General features: G+C 43.0%; 1 protein-coding gene across 4 annotated transcripts in view; it reads left to right on the forward strand.

Annotated features, from left to right (window-relative positions):
- The first annotated feature begins 5,306 nt into the window (after positions 1-5,306).
- opa1 (OPA1 mitochondrial dynamin like GTPase) overlaps positions 5,307-17,792 on the forward strand; it is a 149,701-nt gene continuing 137,215 nt past the window's right edge. For all 4 annotated transcript variants that reach the window (XM_068042269.1, XM_068042272.1, XM_068042271.1 and 1 more), the window contains exons 1-2: positions 5,307-5,412; positions 16,924-17,237. In XM_068042269.1, coding sequence (XP_067898370.1) covers positions 16,962-17,237 — 276 coding nt within the window. In that variant the 5' untranslated portion in view covers positions 5,307-5,412; positions 16,924-16,961. The remainder of the gene's footprint in view (positions 5,413-16,923; positions 17,238-17,792) is intronic.

Raw genomic sequence — 17,792 nt, forward strand, 5'->3', positions numbered from 1 at the left:
TCTTTTTCTAGTTTCTCTCCTATCTCCCCTCATGCCTTCTCTGATCTCAGCATGTCCATGAGACCCACCTCCTAATCCCACTAAACTGCTGACCATCCAACCTCACCTTCTGGTCCCCATGTTAGCCACTATTATTAACTGTTCTCTCTCTTCAGGTGTTGTCCCTCTTGCCTTTAAATCTGCCATCATCAGCCCCTCTTCAAAAAAAACCCCTGACCCCCACTGTCCTTGGAAACGACCACCTCATCTCCAACTTCCCTTTCCTCTCCAAAGTCCTTCAATGTGTTGTCACCTTCCAAATCTGTGCCCATCTTTCCTGAAACTCCATGTTTGAATCCCTCCAATCAGATTTCCGCCCAGCTACAGTACCGAAACAACTCTTATTAAAGTCACAAATGATATCCTATGTGACTGTGACAAAGGTAAACTATCCCTCCCCATCCTTCTTGACAGTCTGCAGCCTTTGAAATGGCTGACCACACCATCCTCCTCCAATGCCTCTCCACTGTTGTCCAGCTGGGTGGGACTGTTCTCACCTGTTCCATTCTTATCCATCTAATCGTAGCCAGAGTATCACTTGCAAGGGTTTCTCTTCCTGCTCCTGCACCATTACCTCTGGTGTCCCCTGAGGATCTATCCTTGGCCTCCTCCTATTTCTCATCTACATGCTGCCCCTTGTCGACGTTATTCAAAAGCATTGTATTTTCACATGGACACCCATGACGTCCAGCTTGACCTCACCACCATTTCTCTCGACTCCTCCAGTTATTAAATTATCAGACTGCTTATCCAACATCGAGTACTGGATGAGCAGAAATTTCCTCCAATAAAATATTGGGAAGACTGAAGCCATTGTTTTTGATCCCCACTCCAAACTCCTTTCCCTAGCTACCTACTCCACCCCTCTCCCTGAAAATCTGAGACTGTACCAGTCTGTTTGCAATCTTCATATTTGACCCTGAGATGAGCTTTTGACCACATATTCACGCTGTCACTAAGACCGCCTATTTCCACCTCCGAAATACTGCCCGACCTCGCCTCTGTCTCAGCTCATCTGCTGCGGAAACCCTCATTCATGCCTTTGTTACCTCTAGACTTGATGATTCCAATGCACTCCTGGTTGATCTCTTACATTCTACCCTCCATAAACTTGACGTCATCCAAAACTCTGCCGCCCGTATCCTAACTTGCACCAAGTCTCGTTCACCAATCACCCTATGCTCACTGATTTATGTTGGCTCGCGGTCAAGCAATGTCTTGATTGTAACATTCTCATCCTTGCTTTCAAATCCCTCATGGCCTTATCCCTGTAATTTCTGCCAACCCCATAATCCTCGGAGAGATCTGTGCTCATCTAATTCTAGCCTCTTGAGCATCCTCGATTTTAATCGCTTCAGCTTGGTGGCTGTGCCTTCAGCTGTCTCAGCCATAAGATCTGAAATTCCCTACCTATGCCTTGCCACCTCACTTTCCTCCTTTAAGACACTCCTTAAAACCTCCCGCTTTGACCAAGCTTTTGGTATATTTTCCTATGTGGCTCAGTGTCATATTTTGTTTTATAATGCTTCCGTGAAGTGCCTTGGGATGTTTTATTATGTTCATCTTTGGCCTCCTTATCTCGAGAGACAATGGGTAAGTGCCTAGAGGTGGTCAGTGGTGTGTGGAGCAGCGCCTGGAGTGGCTATAAAGGCCAATTCTAGAGTGACAGGCTCTTCCACAGGTGCTGCAGAAAAATTTGTTTGTCGGGGCTGTTACACAGTTGGCTCTCCCCTTGCGCCTCTGTCTTCTTTCCTGCCAACTGCTAAGTCTCTTTGACTCGCCACACTTTAGTCCCGCCTTTATGGCTGCCCGCCAGCTCTGGTGAACGCTGGCAACTGACTCCCACAACTTGTGATCAATGTCACAGGACTTCATGTCGCGTTTGCAGACATCTTTAAAGCGGAGACATGGACGGCCGGTGGGTCTGATACCAGTGGCGAGCTGCTGTACAATGTGTCTTTGGGGATCCTGCCATCTTCCATGCGGCTCACATGGCCAAGTCATCTCAAGCGCCGCTGACTCAGTAGTGTGTATAAGCTGGGGATGTTGGTCGCCTCGAGGACTTCATTGTTGGAGATACGGTCCTGCCACCTGATGCCAAGTATTCTCCGGAGGCAGCGAAGATGGAATGAATTGAGACATCGCTCTTGGCTGACATACGTTGTCCAGGCCTCGCTGCCATAGAGCAAGGTACTGAGGACACAGGCTTGATACACACGGACCTTTGTGTTCCGTGTCAGTGCGCCATTTTCCCACACTCTCTTGGCCAGTCTGGACATAGCAGTGGAAGCCTTTCCCATGCGCTTGTTGATTTCTGCATCAAGAGACAGGTTACTGGTGATAGTTGAGCCTAGGTAGGTGAACTCTTGAACCACTTCCAGAGCGTGGTCGCCAATATTGATGGATGGAGCATTTCTGACATCCTGCCCCATGATGTTCGTTTTCTTGAGGCTGATGGTTAGGCCAAATTCATTGCAGGCAGCCGCAAACCTGTCGATGAGACTCTGCAGGCACTTTTCAGTGTGAGATGTTAAAGCAGCATCGTCAGTAAAGAGGAGTTCCCTGATGAGGACTTTCCGTACTTTGGACTTGACTCTTAGACGGGCAAGTTTGAACAACCTGACCCCTGATCTTGTGTGGAGGAAAATTCCTTCTTCAGAGGACTTGAACGCATGTGAAAGCAGCAGGGAGAAGAAAATCCCAAAAAGTGTGGGTGCGAGAACACAGCCCTGTTTCACGCCACTCAGGATAGGAAAGGGGTCTGATAAGGAGCCACCATGTTGAATTGTGCCTTTCATATTGTCATGGAATGAGGTGATGCTACTTAGTAGCTTTGGTGGGCATCCAATCTTTTCTAGAAGAGACCACGTCTGCTGACGAGGTCAAAGGCTTTGGTGAGATCAATGAAAGCAATGTAGAGGGGCATCTGTTGTTCGCGGTATTTCTCCTGTATCTGACGAAGGGAGAACAGCATGTCAACGGTCGATCTCTCTGCACGAAAGCCACATTGTGCCTCAGGGTAGACGCGCTCGGCCAGCTTCTGGAGCCTGTTTAGAGCGACTCGAGCAAATGCTGAGCAGGGAGATTCCACGGTAGTTGTTGCAGTCACCGCGGTCACCTTTGTTCTTATAGAGAGTGATGATATTGGCATCGCGCATGTCCTGGGGTACTGCTCCCTTGTCCCAGCACAGGCATAGTAGTTCATGTAGTGCTGAGAGTATAGCAGGCTTGGCACTCTTGATTATTTCAGGGGTAATGCTGTCCTTCTCAGGGGCTTTTCCGCTGGCTAGAGAATCAATGGCATCACTGAGTTCCGATTTGGTTGGCTGTATGTCCAGCTCATCCATGACTGGTAGAGGCTGGGCTGCATTGAGGGCAGTCTCAGTGACAACATTCTCCCTGGAGTACAGTTCTAGGTAGTGCTCAACCCAGTGGTCCATTTGTTTGCGTTGGTCAGTGATTATGTCCCCTGATTTAGATTTGAGGGGGGCGATCTTCTTGATGGTTGGCCCAAGAGCTCTCTTAATGCCATCATACATTCCTCTGATGTTTCTGGTGTCTGAGGCCAGCTGAATATGACTGCATAGGTGTTGCCAGTAGTTGTTTGCGCAGCGCCTGGCTGTTCTTTGTGCAGTGCTTCTGGCTGCTTTAAGTGCTACGGATGTTAACTCACTGGGGGCTTTCTTGTAGTTCAACAGTGCAATGCGCTTAGCGGCTATGACAGGTTCCAGCTCTTCATTATGAGATTGAAACCAGTCTGCATTTCTCTTCGCATTTTTGCCGTAGGTGGTCAAAGCTGACTCATAGATGGCGTCTCTGATGTGGGCCCACTTGGTCTCAGCATCCCCTGCAGGAGTGTTTTGAAGGGCTGTTACAAGTGAATTTAGAAATTTTTCTAACAGCTGTAGGTGAGAAATTCTGCTCGTGTTGATGCGCAGGTGGCCCTTCTGCTTGGAATGATGCAACTTCTTTGGTCTGAGTCTAACCTTGCTGCACACCAGGGAGTGGTCGGTGTCGCAGTCTGCACTGTGGAAGCTGCGTGTGATTTGAACACTGTTTAAGGAGGCTCGCCTTGTGACAATAAGGTCTAGCTGGTGCCAACGACGCGATCTTGGGTGCCTCCATGAAACCTGGTGACAGGGTTTAGTGTGAAAGAACGAGTTGGTGATGCAGAGGTTATGATAGGTACACAACTCAAGCAGTCTCTGCCCGTTCTCATTCATCCTTCCAACGCCATAGCGCCCAAGGCAGGAGGGCCATGAGTCATGGTCGGCCCCAACCCTGGCATTAAAGTCCTCCAACAGGAATAGGTGTTCGGTGTTGGGGATGCTGCTAATGATGTTATGGAATTCCTCGTAGAACTGTTTATTTTGTTAAAGATGCTATATAAATATAAGTTGTTGTTGTTGTTTTGAGGTGGTGGTCAATGATCACTCCCAAATATTTTTCCACTCAGTTACCATGTGATCAATATAAAATCGCAAATGGTGAAAAGACATAGGAAAGGCCAACACGAAAAGCTAAGAAAATTAAAGGAAAATTGCCAAAATAAAAACCTGCCAAATAACGGTGGGTCCCACCAGTCCTGCAACTGTGCCCCTACTGACAGTCGTCTTTACAAAGGTGCACAGCGAGACATTAACCCACCATCAATTCCCTTAAGCACTCAAATTCGCTGTATTTCACATACAACATTGCTGTGCCCAGTTATAAAGAACATTGAGGTTATAAGCTAACATCCAAAATTACTGAAATCAATGTTCAGATTAGAGGGCTGCAGAGTGCTCAGGGAAAAAACCCCCGAAATATTACCATTGAACCTCGTGTTGGGCTTCATTGTAGTTGTGCAGAACGATATCACAGAACTCATGTTATGAAATCGTTAAAATAATCGTATTTCTAACTAAACTTTCACTCTCACCTCATCAATAATAAGCCACTATGTCTCTCACTTGGAAAAATAAGCACAGAGCCGCATCTTTAAGTAGATCTCACTCTTTTTGACAAAACAAATTTCACTTATAACATTTGCACATCTTGACAGTTATTGATAACATCGCACTTCTAAATTTCTCTCATATTACAGGGAAGTTAAAATACTTGCAGTCTAAGTTGTTTTATTTAGAATAAAATCTGAAACATTGCAGCATGATTTCTAGTCGCACAGAAGCCTTTGTTCAGTGTGACTCTCAGCTTTGGGCAGTTGTTGCATTCTGGAGGAGGAGGGACTCTGCGCTCCGGACGGCCCTGCTGTTTGGGTGCAGGTTTGTGACCCGGACTTTGTACCAGCGGACCGGAAGTATCGGGTTGGTCCAAGTGAATGAGGCTCCGGGTGGATTCACCGCTCGCCACGGCTCCGGGGGCCCCGTGCTGGTAAGAAGCGGCTCGGCAGCAGCGTGACGAGCAGGGCCGGGGGAGGTGTTGGGGCCCAGCCCGGCTCCCGCGCCGGGATTCTCCTCTCAGGAACTAACCAGGAGGCGCCGCCGCTTGTTTTACTCCAACCCTAAACCTCGGCCCGACCCGGCCTCCTTTCCGGGGTAGAAATGCAGGGCCCGGTCAACCCCACCCGCCCTTCCTGGCGTATTAGCCGGTGAGACATCGGCTGTCAGCCGAGGCCTGCCTGCTTCCTCCCCTAATGTCAGCAGCTTTCTCCCGCTGCCCGAGTTTGACCTCCCGGATCAGTCTTGTACAAACTCCATTTGTCCAAACTCTTATCACCCACACTAAATCCTGCTTGTGTACCCTCATTCCTACTGTTCGCCATTCGCTTCTCCCCTGTGAAGTGGCATGGGACCTTTTCTATGTCAAAGAAGGGAACTGAGTAACCGAGTCCAGTCCTGTCCTTGCTTAACGTCCGGCTATCTGCACTTCCAATAGGTGTCACTGGCCAGCAGCAAAGAGCAGAATCTGTGTGAATTGCACCTCTCTGACCTCTGGGTTCTGCAGTCAGTTGTCGTCCTTTAAGCAGCCCCTCCAGTTTGAGGTCATCCAAGTCAGCAAACAACTGGGGCCTTATGGTTTCTGTTGGTTTGGAATTGCTATCAGGAACTAATAGTTACATTTATCAGATGAGTTATCCAAGTTAAGGGTACCTCCTTTAAATCGATCAAGTTTTCTGCGCTCGGACTAAATTCCTGTAGCTTTTATGTAATTTTGTGTATCCACATACCTTGTAGTGCGTCTGTATTTTTTGAACGCATTGTCATCTCATTCCTTGCTCATATTTTGTAGCTGATAAGATCTTTAGGTTTCTGTTGCAATATCTGTGCTGATTTCAGTACTTGATAAATGTGTTTGACTGTTTTAGTGGCAAATCCCGATTAGAGACTACCTCTTTTTCCATTATAGGTTTACTCTCTCTTTAACCTTTGGATATTCTGTTTTATGAGGGTTTGTGACACACACCAATCCTTTTGTGGAGTGTAAAGTTCAGGAGATGTGTGTAGACCAGCAGCACTTCTTTGTAATGTTACCTTCTACCTCCAAATCAGCCTGACTCTTTCTGCCACTTCTCATTCCCAATACCAATGATTTAGAGGTTTTTTTGTTATGTCAGTTGCTATAAGACAACTTTTCAATTTGGATGGACCAGCTCTTTAAACTCCTCTTGTAAGAGCAGGTCCTCATGAATTAAGCTTTCTCTAAATCCATCAACTTTAGTCTCTAAATTGGCCCACCTGTCATACAAAACGTTGAATTCACTGTGGTGTTTTCTGACTTGCAGTCAAGAGTAAGTGATATTTGTGCTTTATTAGGGTAGCCAGTATAATTTTTAAATGGCCTATAGGAATCAAGTCTATTATATTTTAAAAAACAAGTCCTCTGTACTTAGAACATCATTTTTTAAAATCCTTTTTATATGGTTTTATCATAACAGTATGCACCTTGTGTAGAGCTTTTTATGCAATTAAGTACTTCACAATGGGGAAAATAATTGAACATCAAGGATACTTGGAGGATGTTTATCAGAAAGCAATAAATTATTGACAGGCTGCATAACTTTAAGCATTGTTGATACTAAAGAATTACATGAGCTAAACTGTTGAGTGGGGTCACTGTTGTCATGTGGACAAACGTAGCTGCAGATTTGCGCATAGAAAGGTCCCATAGATAACAACTGAGCAAATGACCCGTTAAAATTCTATGCAGAAGTTCTAGAATTCCATCCTTCCTCCAGTGTTGGAAGATGTAATCTAAGATGATGTTTCAATGCAATGTTGAGGATATACTGTATTGTCCTTTGCAATTTATTTTGACAGCATTTCACACTGTTTACAGCTAAACTTATATAAACCAATAGTAGAATCTTTAATTATGATTTTGTTACATAAGTGATCTTTAGAGAGCTATTTGGTGCAGCGGTTAGACAGTAGCCTTTCACTTCTGGCACCTGGGTTCAAATTCAGTCCAGATTGATGAAATACAAGCATCTTTTGTAAAATAAGTTTGGACCGTCTCCATTCCTAATTAGCAGCTTCACTCAGGATGGTGATATGGGGGGGAAAAAGGTCCCCACTGTGCCTGAAACGTTTAGTTGGGACAGAGTAGAGGGAAGCTTTGATCTGGCTTTGCTGTACTTAACTTGAGGATGCTTGATGTTGATACTGAGTTCCTGGAAAAGTTCCCCAGCAAAATTATGCTCTTTTTAAAAAAAGGTGATCTTGATAATCAGCCCATCATCTGTGCTAGTTCTTTGAAAGAACAATTGTGCTTTTAATCTTGTGGGAAAAATTGTTTATTTGATAATTATATGACTTAAAACTGTTTCTGCAACTAATTTTGGGTGTATTTAGATTAGATTAGATTAGAGATACAGCACTGAAACAGGCCCTTCGGCCCACCGAGTCTGTGCTGACCATCAACCACCCATTTATACTAATCCTACATTAATCCCATATTCCTACCAAACATCCCCACCTGTCCCTGTATTTCCCTTTACTAGTGACAATTGATAATGGCCAATTTACCTACCAACCTGCAAGTCTTTTGGCTTGTGGGAGGAAACCGGAGTACCCGGAGAAAACCCACGCAGACACAGGGAGAACTTGCAAACTCCACACAGGCAGTACCCAGAATCGAACCCGGGTCCCTAGAGCTGTGAGGCTGCAGTGCTAACCACTGCGCCACTGTGCCGCCCCTTTTCTCACTACACTTACAGGTTACATAAAATGTGACTTTATTGAACAGAGGTTTCTTTGTTTTGAAACACCTCCGATATTTCTTTCTCAGACTGAAATTCCTTCATCGTTTTTGATTTTGGTTGTGTGGCTGATACAGATTTCTTGAACCAGGTTAGAGTTAGTGTCAGCTCCAACTTTAGAGTTGGAAATGGAGTGACCTCTTTTGAAAATGTTCTGTGTTTGGGGAGGTGGAGTTCAATTTAGGGCAAAAGAAATTGTTCTCTGGACATTGATGTGCCACTTCAGAAATCTGTGCACCTATGAGGTGGATACACTTAAGGAAAATTGTTAATTGTTTTCAGTAAAGTATGGAATAGTTCACCACATTCTGTTTTGAAATCAGGGCTGTTCAGCATAGCTTGTTAAGAGAAACTGGTATCAGTTGTAAAACCAAGGTGAAAAATATGAAACAAATTTGACAGTTCAAGACTTTTGAAAGTATTTCAAAACAAACAGCATGGACAAAGAAATTTGCAATTGGTGATGTAGCTTTTTATGTCACCTGTAAATGGGGTGAGCTATCTGCTTACACAGCTGATGGGCTATAAAAATGGAGCAAGGGAAAAAAAGGAAACAAAGGAACTGTGATAGGCTTATCAGGAAGATTAAAGAAACCACATCTCTAATTGAGCTGTAAAGGGAATGAGATGCAGACAGAGCAATTGTTTTTTTTTATTATTTCCAAAATATACTTTATTCATAAAAATCTGTAAAAAAATACATTCCCAAACAGTTTAAAACAGCATCAAGTCAAAAAATACGAACAGTGCAAAGGTGATCAGTTTCCTTCAATACAATCATGAGTTGCCTCACAACCCTTCCATTTCATTTGTCATGCCATTAACATTTTTACATTTTACAGCAAATGAAAATTTTTCCGATACAGTTTGAGGGGTTTCCCATGGATCCAGCCCCTCAGCTCAGCTTGGTGGGGGGACCTTACACTGTGGTCTTTTCCCATTGAGCCTTTGCTACGGCTGCCCCAAGCTTTAGTGCGTCCCTCAGCACGTAGTCCTGGACCTTGGAATGTGCCAGTCTGCAACATTTGGTCGTGGACAACTCTTTGCGCTGGAAGACCAACAAGTTTCGGGCAGACCAAAGGGCGTCTTTCACCGAATTAATAGTCCTCCAGCAGCAGTTGATGTTTGTCTCAGTGTGCATCCCTGGGAACAGCCCGTAGAGCACAGACTCCTGTGTTACAGAGCTGCTTGGGATGAACCTCGACAAAAACTACTGCATCTCTTTCCACACCAATCAGAGCAATTGTGAAGAGGAAGTTAATATTTGAAATACGAACAAAGGAGATGTTCAAGTGAAGTAGTTCTCCAATAGAAACTGCCTCCCTTTAAGGTGGTGTTTTGCTATGTCTGATTTGTGGGAGAGCAGTGTTAAATAATTCACACCCAGAAGATTAGGGGATAATCTGTCTGGGTCAGATCATCCTCCTGTTTTACATCACATTCGATGCTGTAAAATGGGCATCTGATTCAGTCCTGTCAGTTGCCTGCTAGGCAGGTTAGGTTAAAATTACCATTTCTGAATTTATCTCCAGTGAGTCTACAGGAAAGCTGAAGCAACAATTTGCACTTCTATCCCCTCCTAGCATTGGCTCCTGGTTCAGAAATGCCTCAACTTTAAAATTTTCAAGTTTGTTTTCAAATCCTTCCCTGTCTTTGTAACCTGCTCCAGTCCTGCAATCCTCCAAGAATTCTGCAGTCCTCCAATTCTGGCCTCTTCCACTCCCTTGATTTCTTTGCTCCACTATTGGTGTCTGTACTTACAGCTTTTAGGTCCTAACCTCCAGAATTCCCTCCTTAAATCTTTCTGCCTGTTTACCTCTTTGACCAAGCATTCGGTCACATGTCCTAATATCGCTACATGGCTCAATGTCAAATTTTGTGTGATAATGCTCCTGTGAAGCACCTTGGGACATTTTACTACATAAAGCTGCTATATAAGCTGCTGTTATACCGCTTATTTAGCAAAGTAAGATGTCAGAGCACTTTCACGGCAGGGGAAAAGTGGATACTGAGTGGCAAAAAGCACAGAAATTAGAGTTGGCTCAAAGATAGAGTTGTAAAAAGTGGTATTAGGAGGCTAATGAAACAGGGAAGGGGGAAGTGAGGCTGAAGATTTTGTGATAATAAAAACAGAAAGTGCTGCAAATACAGATGAAACTGATGAAAGGTCACCGACTTGAAACGTTAACTCTTTCTCTCTCCACATTGCGTGCCAAACAGCGTAAGCAGCATGCAATGGACAGAGCTAAGTGATCCCATAACCAACGGATCAGACCTAAACTCTGCAATCCTGCCAGATCCAGCCGTAAATGGTGGTGGACAATTAAACAGCTAACTGGAGGAGGTGGCTCCACAAATATCCTCATCCTCAATGATGGGGGAGCCCAGCACATTAGTGCGAAAGATAAGGCTGACGCATTTGCAACAATCTTCAGCCAGATGTGCCGAGTGGATGATCCATCTCGGCCTCCTCCTGAAGTCCCCAGCATCACAATTGCCAGACTTCAGCCAATTCGATTCACTCCGCGTGATATCAAGAAACGACTGAAGGCACTGGATACTGCAAAGGCTATGGGCCCTGACAATATTCTGGCAATGGTACTGAAGACCTGTGTTCCAGAACTTGCCACGCCCCTAGCTAAGCTGTTCCAGTACAGTTACAACACTGGCATCTACCCTGCAATGTGGGAAATTGTCCAGGTATGTTCTGTACACAAAAAGCAGGACAAGTCCAACCCAGCCAATTACCACCCCACAGTCTGCTCTCAATCATCAGTAAAGTGATGGAAGGTGTCATCGACAGTGCTATCAAGTGGCACTTGCTTAGCAATCACCTGCTCAGTGACGCTCAGTTTGGGTTCCGCCAGGGCCACTCAGCTCCTGACCTCATTACAGCCTTGGTTCAAACATGGACAAAAGAGCTGAACTCGAGGTGAGGTGAGAGTGACTGGCCTTGACATCAAGGTAGCATTTGACCTAGTATGGCATCAAGGAGCCCTAGCAAAACTGAAGTCAATGGGAATCATGGTTGTTGGAGGTCAATCATCTCAGCTCCAGGACATCACTGCAGGAGTTCCTCAGGGTAGTGTCCTGGGCCCAACCATCTTCAGCTGCTTCGTCAATGACCTTCCTTCAATCATAAGGTCAGAAGTGGGGTTGTTCGCTGATGATTGCACAGTGTTCACCATTCTCGACGACTCAGCTACTGAAGCAGTCCGTGTAGAAATGCAGCAAGACCTGGAGAATATCTAGGCTTGAGCTGATAAGTGGCAAGTAACATTCGCACCACACAAGTGCCAGGCAATGACCATCTCCAACAAGAGAGAATCTAACCATCTCCCCTTGACATTTAATGGCATTACCATCGCTGAATCCCCCACTATCAGCATCCGAGTGGTTACCATTGACCAGAAACTGAACTGGAGTAGCCATATAAATACCATGGCTACAAGAGCAGGTCAGATGCTGGGAATCCTGAGGTGAGTAACTCACCTCCTGACTCCCCAAAGCCTTCCCACCATCTACATGGCACAAGTCAGGAGTGTGATAGAGGGAGTGAATGTTTGTGGATGGGGTGCCAGTCAAGCGGGCTGCTTTGTCCTGGATGGTGTTGAGCTTCTTGAGTGTTGGAGCTGCACCCATCCAGGCAAGAGCAATTAGGGATGGGCAATAAACGCTGGCCTAGCCAGTGATGCCCACATCCCATGAATGAATTTTAAAAAATGCTACGAGACCTGTTGAGTTTTTCCAGCACTTTGTTTTTGTTTCAGATTTCCAGCATCCACAGTATTTGCTTTTATTTTGCAAAGTAAGTTCCAAAGGGTTGGGGCATAATGACTAAAGGAATTACCAGCAGTGGTGAAGCACAGGGAAAAAAATGAGTAATCCAGTGTCAAAAGAATGCACATTGTGACAGGGAAAAATGTTTGGAGATCATCACTGAAATAGATCATAGAGGGCTTTGAAAATGAGGAAGGGAGCTCAATTCTCTGATGCGTAAGGAGCCAGTGAAACTTTTCAAAGATTGGGAGATCTACAAAATTGCCACGATTTTCGCCTTTGGGCACAATCGGCGATCTGGGTACAAATTATACTCAAAATTGCGCTAATTTTTCCATGTCAATTTTTTACTCAAACTCATTTGCATGTCGCCACTTGTTAAAATCTTCCATGAACCGGCACAACTGGGCAACATTTTACAACGTAATTTTTAAAAAATGCATTAAAAACTATTCCTTGATATATTTGAGAGGTAACCTGGTGCAGTTTTATGAATAAGCTAAAAATGAGTTTTTCACAAAAGAAAACATTTTTATTCAATGTCTGGTGACCTGTGAGTAACCTGATTTTAAATAGTTGAGAATGTCTTTAAAAACTGTACAGAATGATTTCCTAGGTTCATTGCTATACAATAGTCAGTTTCTGAGTAAACTTAAAGTTTAAAAGCTTTTAAAAGGTGTCTATTAAGGCCCTTGCGCCTAAGAAAAAGGCTTAATTTTAAGAGCCTCTTTAAAGGCTCGCAGACAGGTGTAATCAGCGCAAACTCGCCTTGGTAATTAATTTGATTTGGGGTGTGGCCAGTTTTATAGGCGGGGCCGGCTTCCAGTGCAATGTTTTTAAACTAGTGCAAAAGATCGCAGAAGTTCGATTTGGGCTGAATCTACTTTTGTGCTTAAAAGTCCTCAATCTTTTGCGCTGATTTAGCCGATTCAACTGGAAGTGCTAGCACAACCTAGCAGAAACTCCAGTTTCTTTTTTGCTGTCTTGGCATTTCCTGTAATAATAGGCTTACACAGGCCTGGGGCAGGTGGGAATTCAAGAAGGAAATTGATTTTGGACCCAATTCTAGTCCTGCGTGTCAATGCAAGTAATCTGTTGCTCAGTGGTTTTCAGTATTTGCTTAAAGAGCAAGTACTTTATTTGCCTATTCCCTTTTTCTTTTTCCCATACATCTTCCTTTTTTTCCCCCTATTATTTAAATGACTTTTGACAGAGGTGTTCAAAATTATGAGTCTGGACAGTGTAGATAGAGGAACGTACTCCCATTGGCAGAAGGGTTGAGAACCAAAGGGCACAGATTTAAAGTGATTGGCAAAAGAACCAAAGGCGGCAAGAGTAAAATCTTTTTACGCAGTGATCGGTTGCGATCTGGAATGCACTGCCTGAGGAGGTGGTTGAAGGAGATTCAGTCGTGGTTTCTAAAAGGGAGTGGGATAAACACCTGAAAGGGAAAAAACTGCACGGCTGTAGAGAAAGGACAGGGGAGTGGGACTCGCTAAATTGTTGTTGCAGAGAGCTGACAGAGACGCGATGGGTTGAATAGCCTCCTCCTCTGCTCTGACCATTGTATGATTCTGTGAAGATTTGTGTCCCCCTTGCATTCCATGGTCGATTTATAATTGCTGCTGAAGCTGTGGTTGGTATAGCAGTGACCAGGGTTATTTTTGCCACAGTCGAGTTACGGTGCCCAAAGAAATGAAATTCAACATATTCTAGAAAGACTTACATTTATAAAGTGCCATTCCTGACCACCGGACGTCTCAAAGTGTTTTACAGCCAATGAAGTACTTTTAAATTATAGTCACTTTGGTAACTTAGGACCTGTCCAATTGACTGGCTGAAGTGCCTGAATTAAGCATTATTGACCTTTAGCTCCGGTGCAAATATCAGTCCTCTTCAGAGACAGCAAAAAAAAATCTCAATTCTAATAACATGATTAGTTCAAAACTGTATAAAACACTAAAAAAAAAATAATTATTTTTTCCGCATTTGAACCTTTATAGTTATTTTTTGTAACTTGTGCTTGGCTGTCACAATATACTTTGGGAAGGGAGCAATGAAAATAATGCATCTGTCACAAATTTCTTATAGGAACTAGAACCCCACCTCCCCTGTTGCCTTAACCCTTTCATACCTGGTTGTCATGTCAGTATGGTTTCCTGGACGGATTTTGATAACCTAAGGGCAGGTGGGGGGGTGGGGGTCGGAGAGGAATTTTCCAGATTTCTTTACCCTTTTTGGCCCTGGGACCTTTCTGTTCTTTTTACCTCTCCCAGGAGATAGCTTGACATCTGGGGTAGGGGATGCTGGGAAGTATTTAGACATCATGAATGTGGGGTAGGCTTGCTGGATCAGATGGTCTTTTCCTTCCTGTCATTTCCTTGTGTTCATCTGTGGGTTGTTGTGGTAGACTCTGGATATTGTTGTACCACAGGAGTAGGACTTAACATATAGTACCAATGATGCATCTTTCTCTCATTCACAAAACTTGATGTGTTAGAAATGTTAGTTCTAGCTGTATACACTGACCTGCGATGGAAAAGGAAGACAGAAACGCTGAAAAATTACTTGAGCTGTTTTCTAGCTTTCTGCTACTTGCCAGTTTAGCATTGGTAGCTTCGAAAATAAATTCAGCAACTTGCTTGTTCATTATTCTGTTCCTTACTTGCCCTTTTGGTGCCATTTAAGTGAATCAGACTGCTTGATTTGATACAGCACTCTGTACTAAAGGTTCAAAGCTCTAACTCTAATGCTGCAGCTTCTCACTTCTCTGGTAAGTTACTGGCCAGCCTTGTGCACCATTGATATTGCGCTTTATGATGTAATGGAATTCTGTTCTTTGAAGACTTGCATCACAAAGCTGACCTCCAAAATATCAAGATGGCTTTATTAATTTGGGCAACAGGATTTTAATCTCTTTGAATGTAAATCCACTTATCTTAATGGGAACTGTGCTGACTATGAACAATTTTTCCTTATTTTTCTACTGTCGCAGAATTAGTACTTAACATTACACTTTCAGATAAAAATGGAAATATTACCTTTTTCCTTAGACCTGGATAAGTTGAATAAGATCACTGTTAACCATGTTGCTGTAGGTAAGGACTTAAGATGAGTATTTAACAATGTATTGCAGCGTAACCCTTCCATTTATTGCTGATAGAAGGAATTGCATATTTTTGTCTCTAGATTGTATAAAATTGCTTGTATAATATTATGCTCCAAATGAACCATTTTTCCTTAACTTTTGATCCTACTTCTTTGTTATAAACTTGATTATCTTGCTATACCATTTATTTTATTTTGACTTTGTGGTGTAATATCAGAGGTATAGGGGAAAGTTACGTAATTGATGCCACACCCATTGAGAGAATCTTTGTAAAAGATAACTAGCGTATTTTAAAATCTTTAGCAGATATTAACATTAAATGAAAATCAAAACAAAGTACAATAATCTAATTCTTAAGACAAAGCTCATAGAAGACTAGCAGCAGTTATGACACAATGATAACTAGGAACTGATAGTGCCAGGGACGACAGCACAAACCTTTTTGGGATCTAAATATTGCCCCTGGGGAAAGGGTTCTTCAGCTTGGGGAGGGGGTTACAGAGATGGAAGAAGAAAGACACATGGAGCTTATCATTGCACAACATTTTGGGAAAAGATGAGCATAAAAGGAAAACCTTGTTTTCTTGCATCGTTTCCCCTTCATCCTTGTCATTTCCTATATGCTAGAGTAGGTGTATAATGACCTCATGAGAATTAGCACTTGGGGAAATAGAAGTTTGAAATAGCAGTTCATTTGAAGAAAAATGGAACATTTCAGTAAAAGATGGAATATTCATTATAGCTCAGAGCAAACTGTTCAAAATTCCAATTTTGCTTTAATGCAGTTCCTGGTTTATACAAACTGTTAACTGTGCTTCATATTGCTTTCAATCAGGATTTGAAACAGGAGCTCAACTTCATTTTTAGTACATAATTTTAATTGCATGCTATTATGAAAATAAAAGATGTTAGCCAAATGTTGCTGTAGCTGGACATCTAACGTCATCTGTTAGTTAGACTTGCCCTTGCAAGTTTAGGTTTTTTAATTTTTTGCACGACAACTTGCTGAATGTGCGAGCTGATAATGTCACGTCAAGAGAAACGGCATCTGGGGCCTGAGTGAACCATTGTATCTCCTGAACCAATTAGATTGAAGAATTAAGAAGTAAACAGCACAAGGATGAGAAGGATGGTTAGATTAGAGTGAGTGAATTCAATGTCAAATCAGGTACAGGAAGAGAAATAGAGAAGAAAGAAAGACTGGATTTTAACGTAAATAAGGAGGATGCTTCTGCCTACAGTGCATTGTCATTGAACGCAAGAGGATAAGAAGTCGTATTAGAAAAAGTCATTCGGCCCATCAAAGCTCATTTCTTTCAATTTAATTTCTTCCTTTAGGAATAGGGTAGGATTGTTGTGTTGCTTTTTTTCAAGATTTTGGCTCAAAAATAAAATGAATTAGTAATAGAAAGCATTGCTACTATTAATATTTCGAATGCACTATACTGTATGTTTGTACAGCCTCATTACATTGTTCACAGTTACAGTCATAATGTGCCCTCCAACTTGAAAAGATTCAAGTGCTTCAGTCCTTGAGTTATTGGATCATATATTCCATCCTCTCTGTACCACTTTGTCTTACCTTTGCCCACTTTGGTTGTCCATCACTGCTTGATGGTGCCATCTGGAGTGATTGACCTAACTATATTTATTACTTGCCTCCCTGCTGCATTCTTAGACTTTATCAACAGCCTGTACAAAACAAAACTATTTTACTATGGTGTTCTCATTATTGTGGGCCCAGTATATTTATATAACACTAATGTTTATTTTTTCCTCTTCTGTTCTACCTTAGCTTGCTGGCAAACACTCTGAGGCAATATTGGTGTTAAAATGAAGTTCCCTGTACAGAGACTGTACTCGGTGTCCCGAACTGTTCACCACCTGAATACACCTCGCATTAATTCTCGCAGGCTACCCTGGAATTCTGCAGCTCGCCCATACTCCACTTTCAACAGACTTTCCCTGAGGCCACAAAAGCCACTTCCTTTGAAAGTTGGATGCTATCCCCACAGAAATTTCATTCTAGCTAGATTGGCAACACGACTGCTAAAAATTCGCTACCTTGTACTGGGATCAGCAGTAGGAGGTGGTTACACAGCAAAGAAGGTATGTCAGAAACTTGTATTAATTTATACACTTCGTAGGCAATATTCTGGGAAAATGAAAAAGAACTGATGGGAGGGATAATATATTTTTATTAGCTAACCACGAGTTTGCTTATCACTTCAGAGGCATGACAGAGTCTCAAGAATAAACTTAACCCATCTTCCTCCAACTGACTGCATAAGAATATGTAAATTATTTCATCATTGCTATTAAAAATTTCTTCATTGCCTTAATGTTTTGTAGGCTTGTGTTTTTTTTCATTATATAGTTCATTTCAACTGTTCCTATATTTGTGAAGTTATTTAGCTTATACATTTCAATGAGATGTTCCATTTGGTATTTTGCTGCTACTCAAAATTCTAAAAGCAAAATTAGAGGACTTGCAAAAATACTGAAGCATAAAGGAAGTTTAAATTGAAACTTTATTGCAGTGGTTCTCAAAGTGTGGTCTGTGGATCACTGGTGGCCAACGAGGGTCATCCAGGTAGTTCATGAGGGTCCTCGAGGTGGTCCGCAGGCTGGTCCAAGATGCCAGTCACTGACGCGCAATGCCAC

This window comes from Heterodontus francisci, chromosome 11 (assembly GCF_036365525.1).
Source record: "Heterodontus francisci isolate sHetFra1 chromosome 11, sHetFra1.hap1, whole genome shotgun sequence".
NCBI classification, from domain to species: domain Eukaryota; kingdom Metazoa; phylum Chordata; class Chondrichthyes; order Heterodontiformes; family Heterodontidae; genus Heterodontus; species Heterodontus francisci.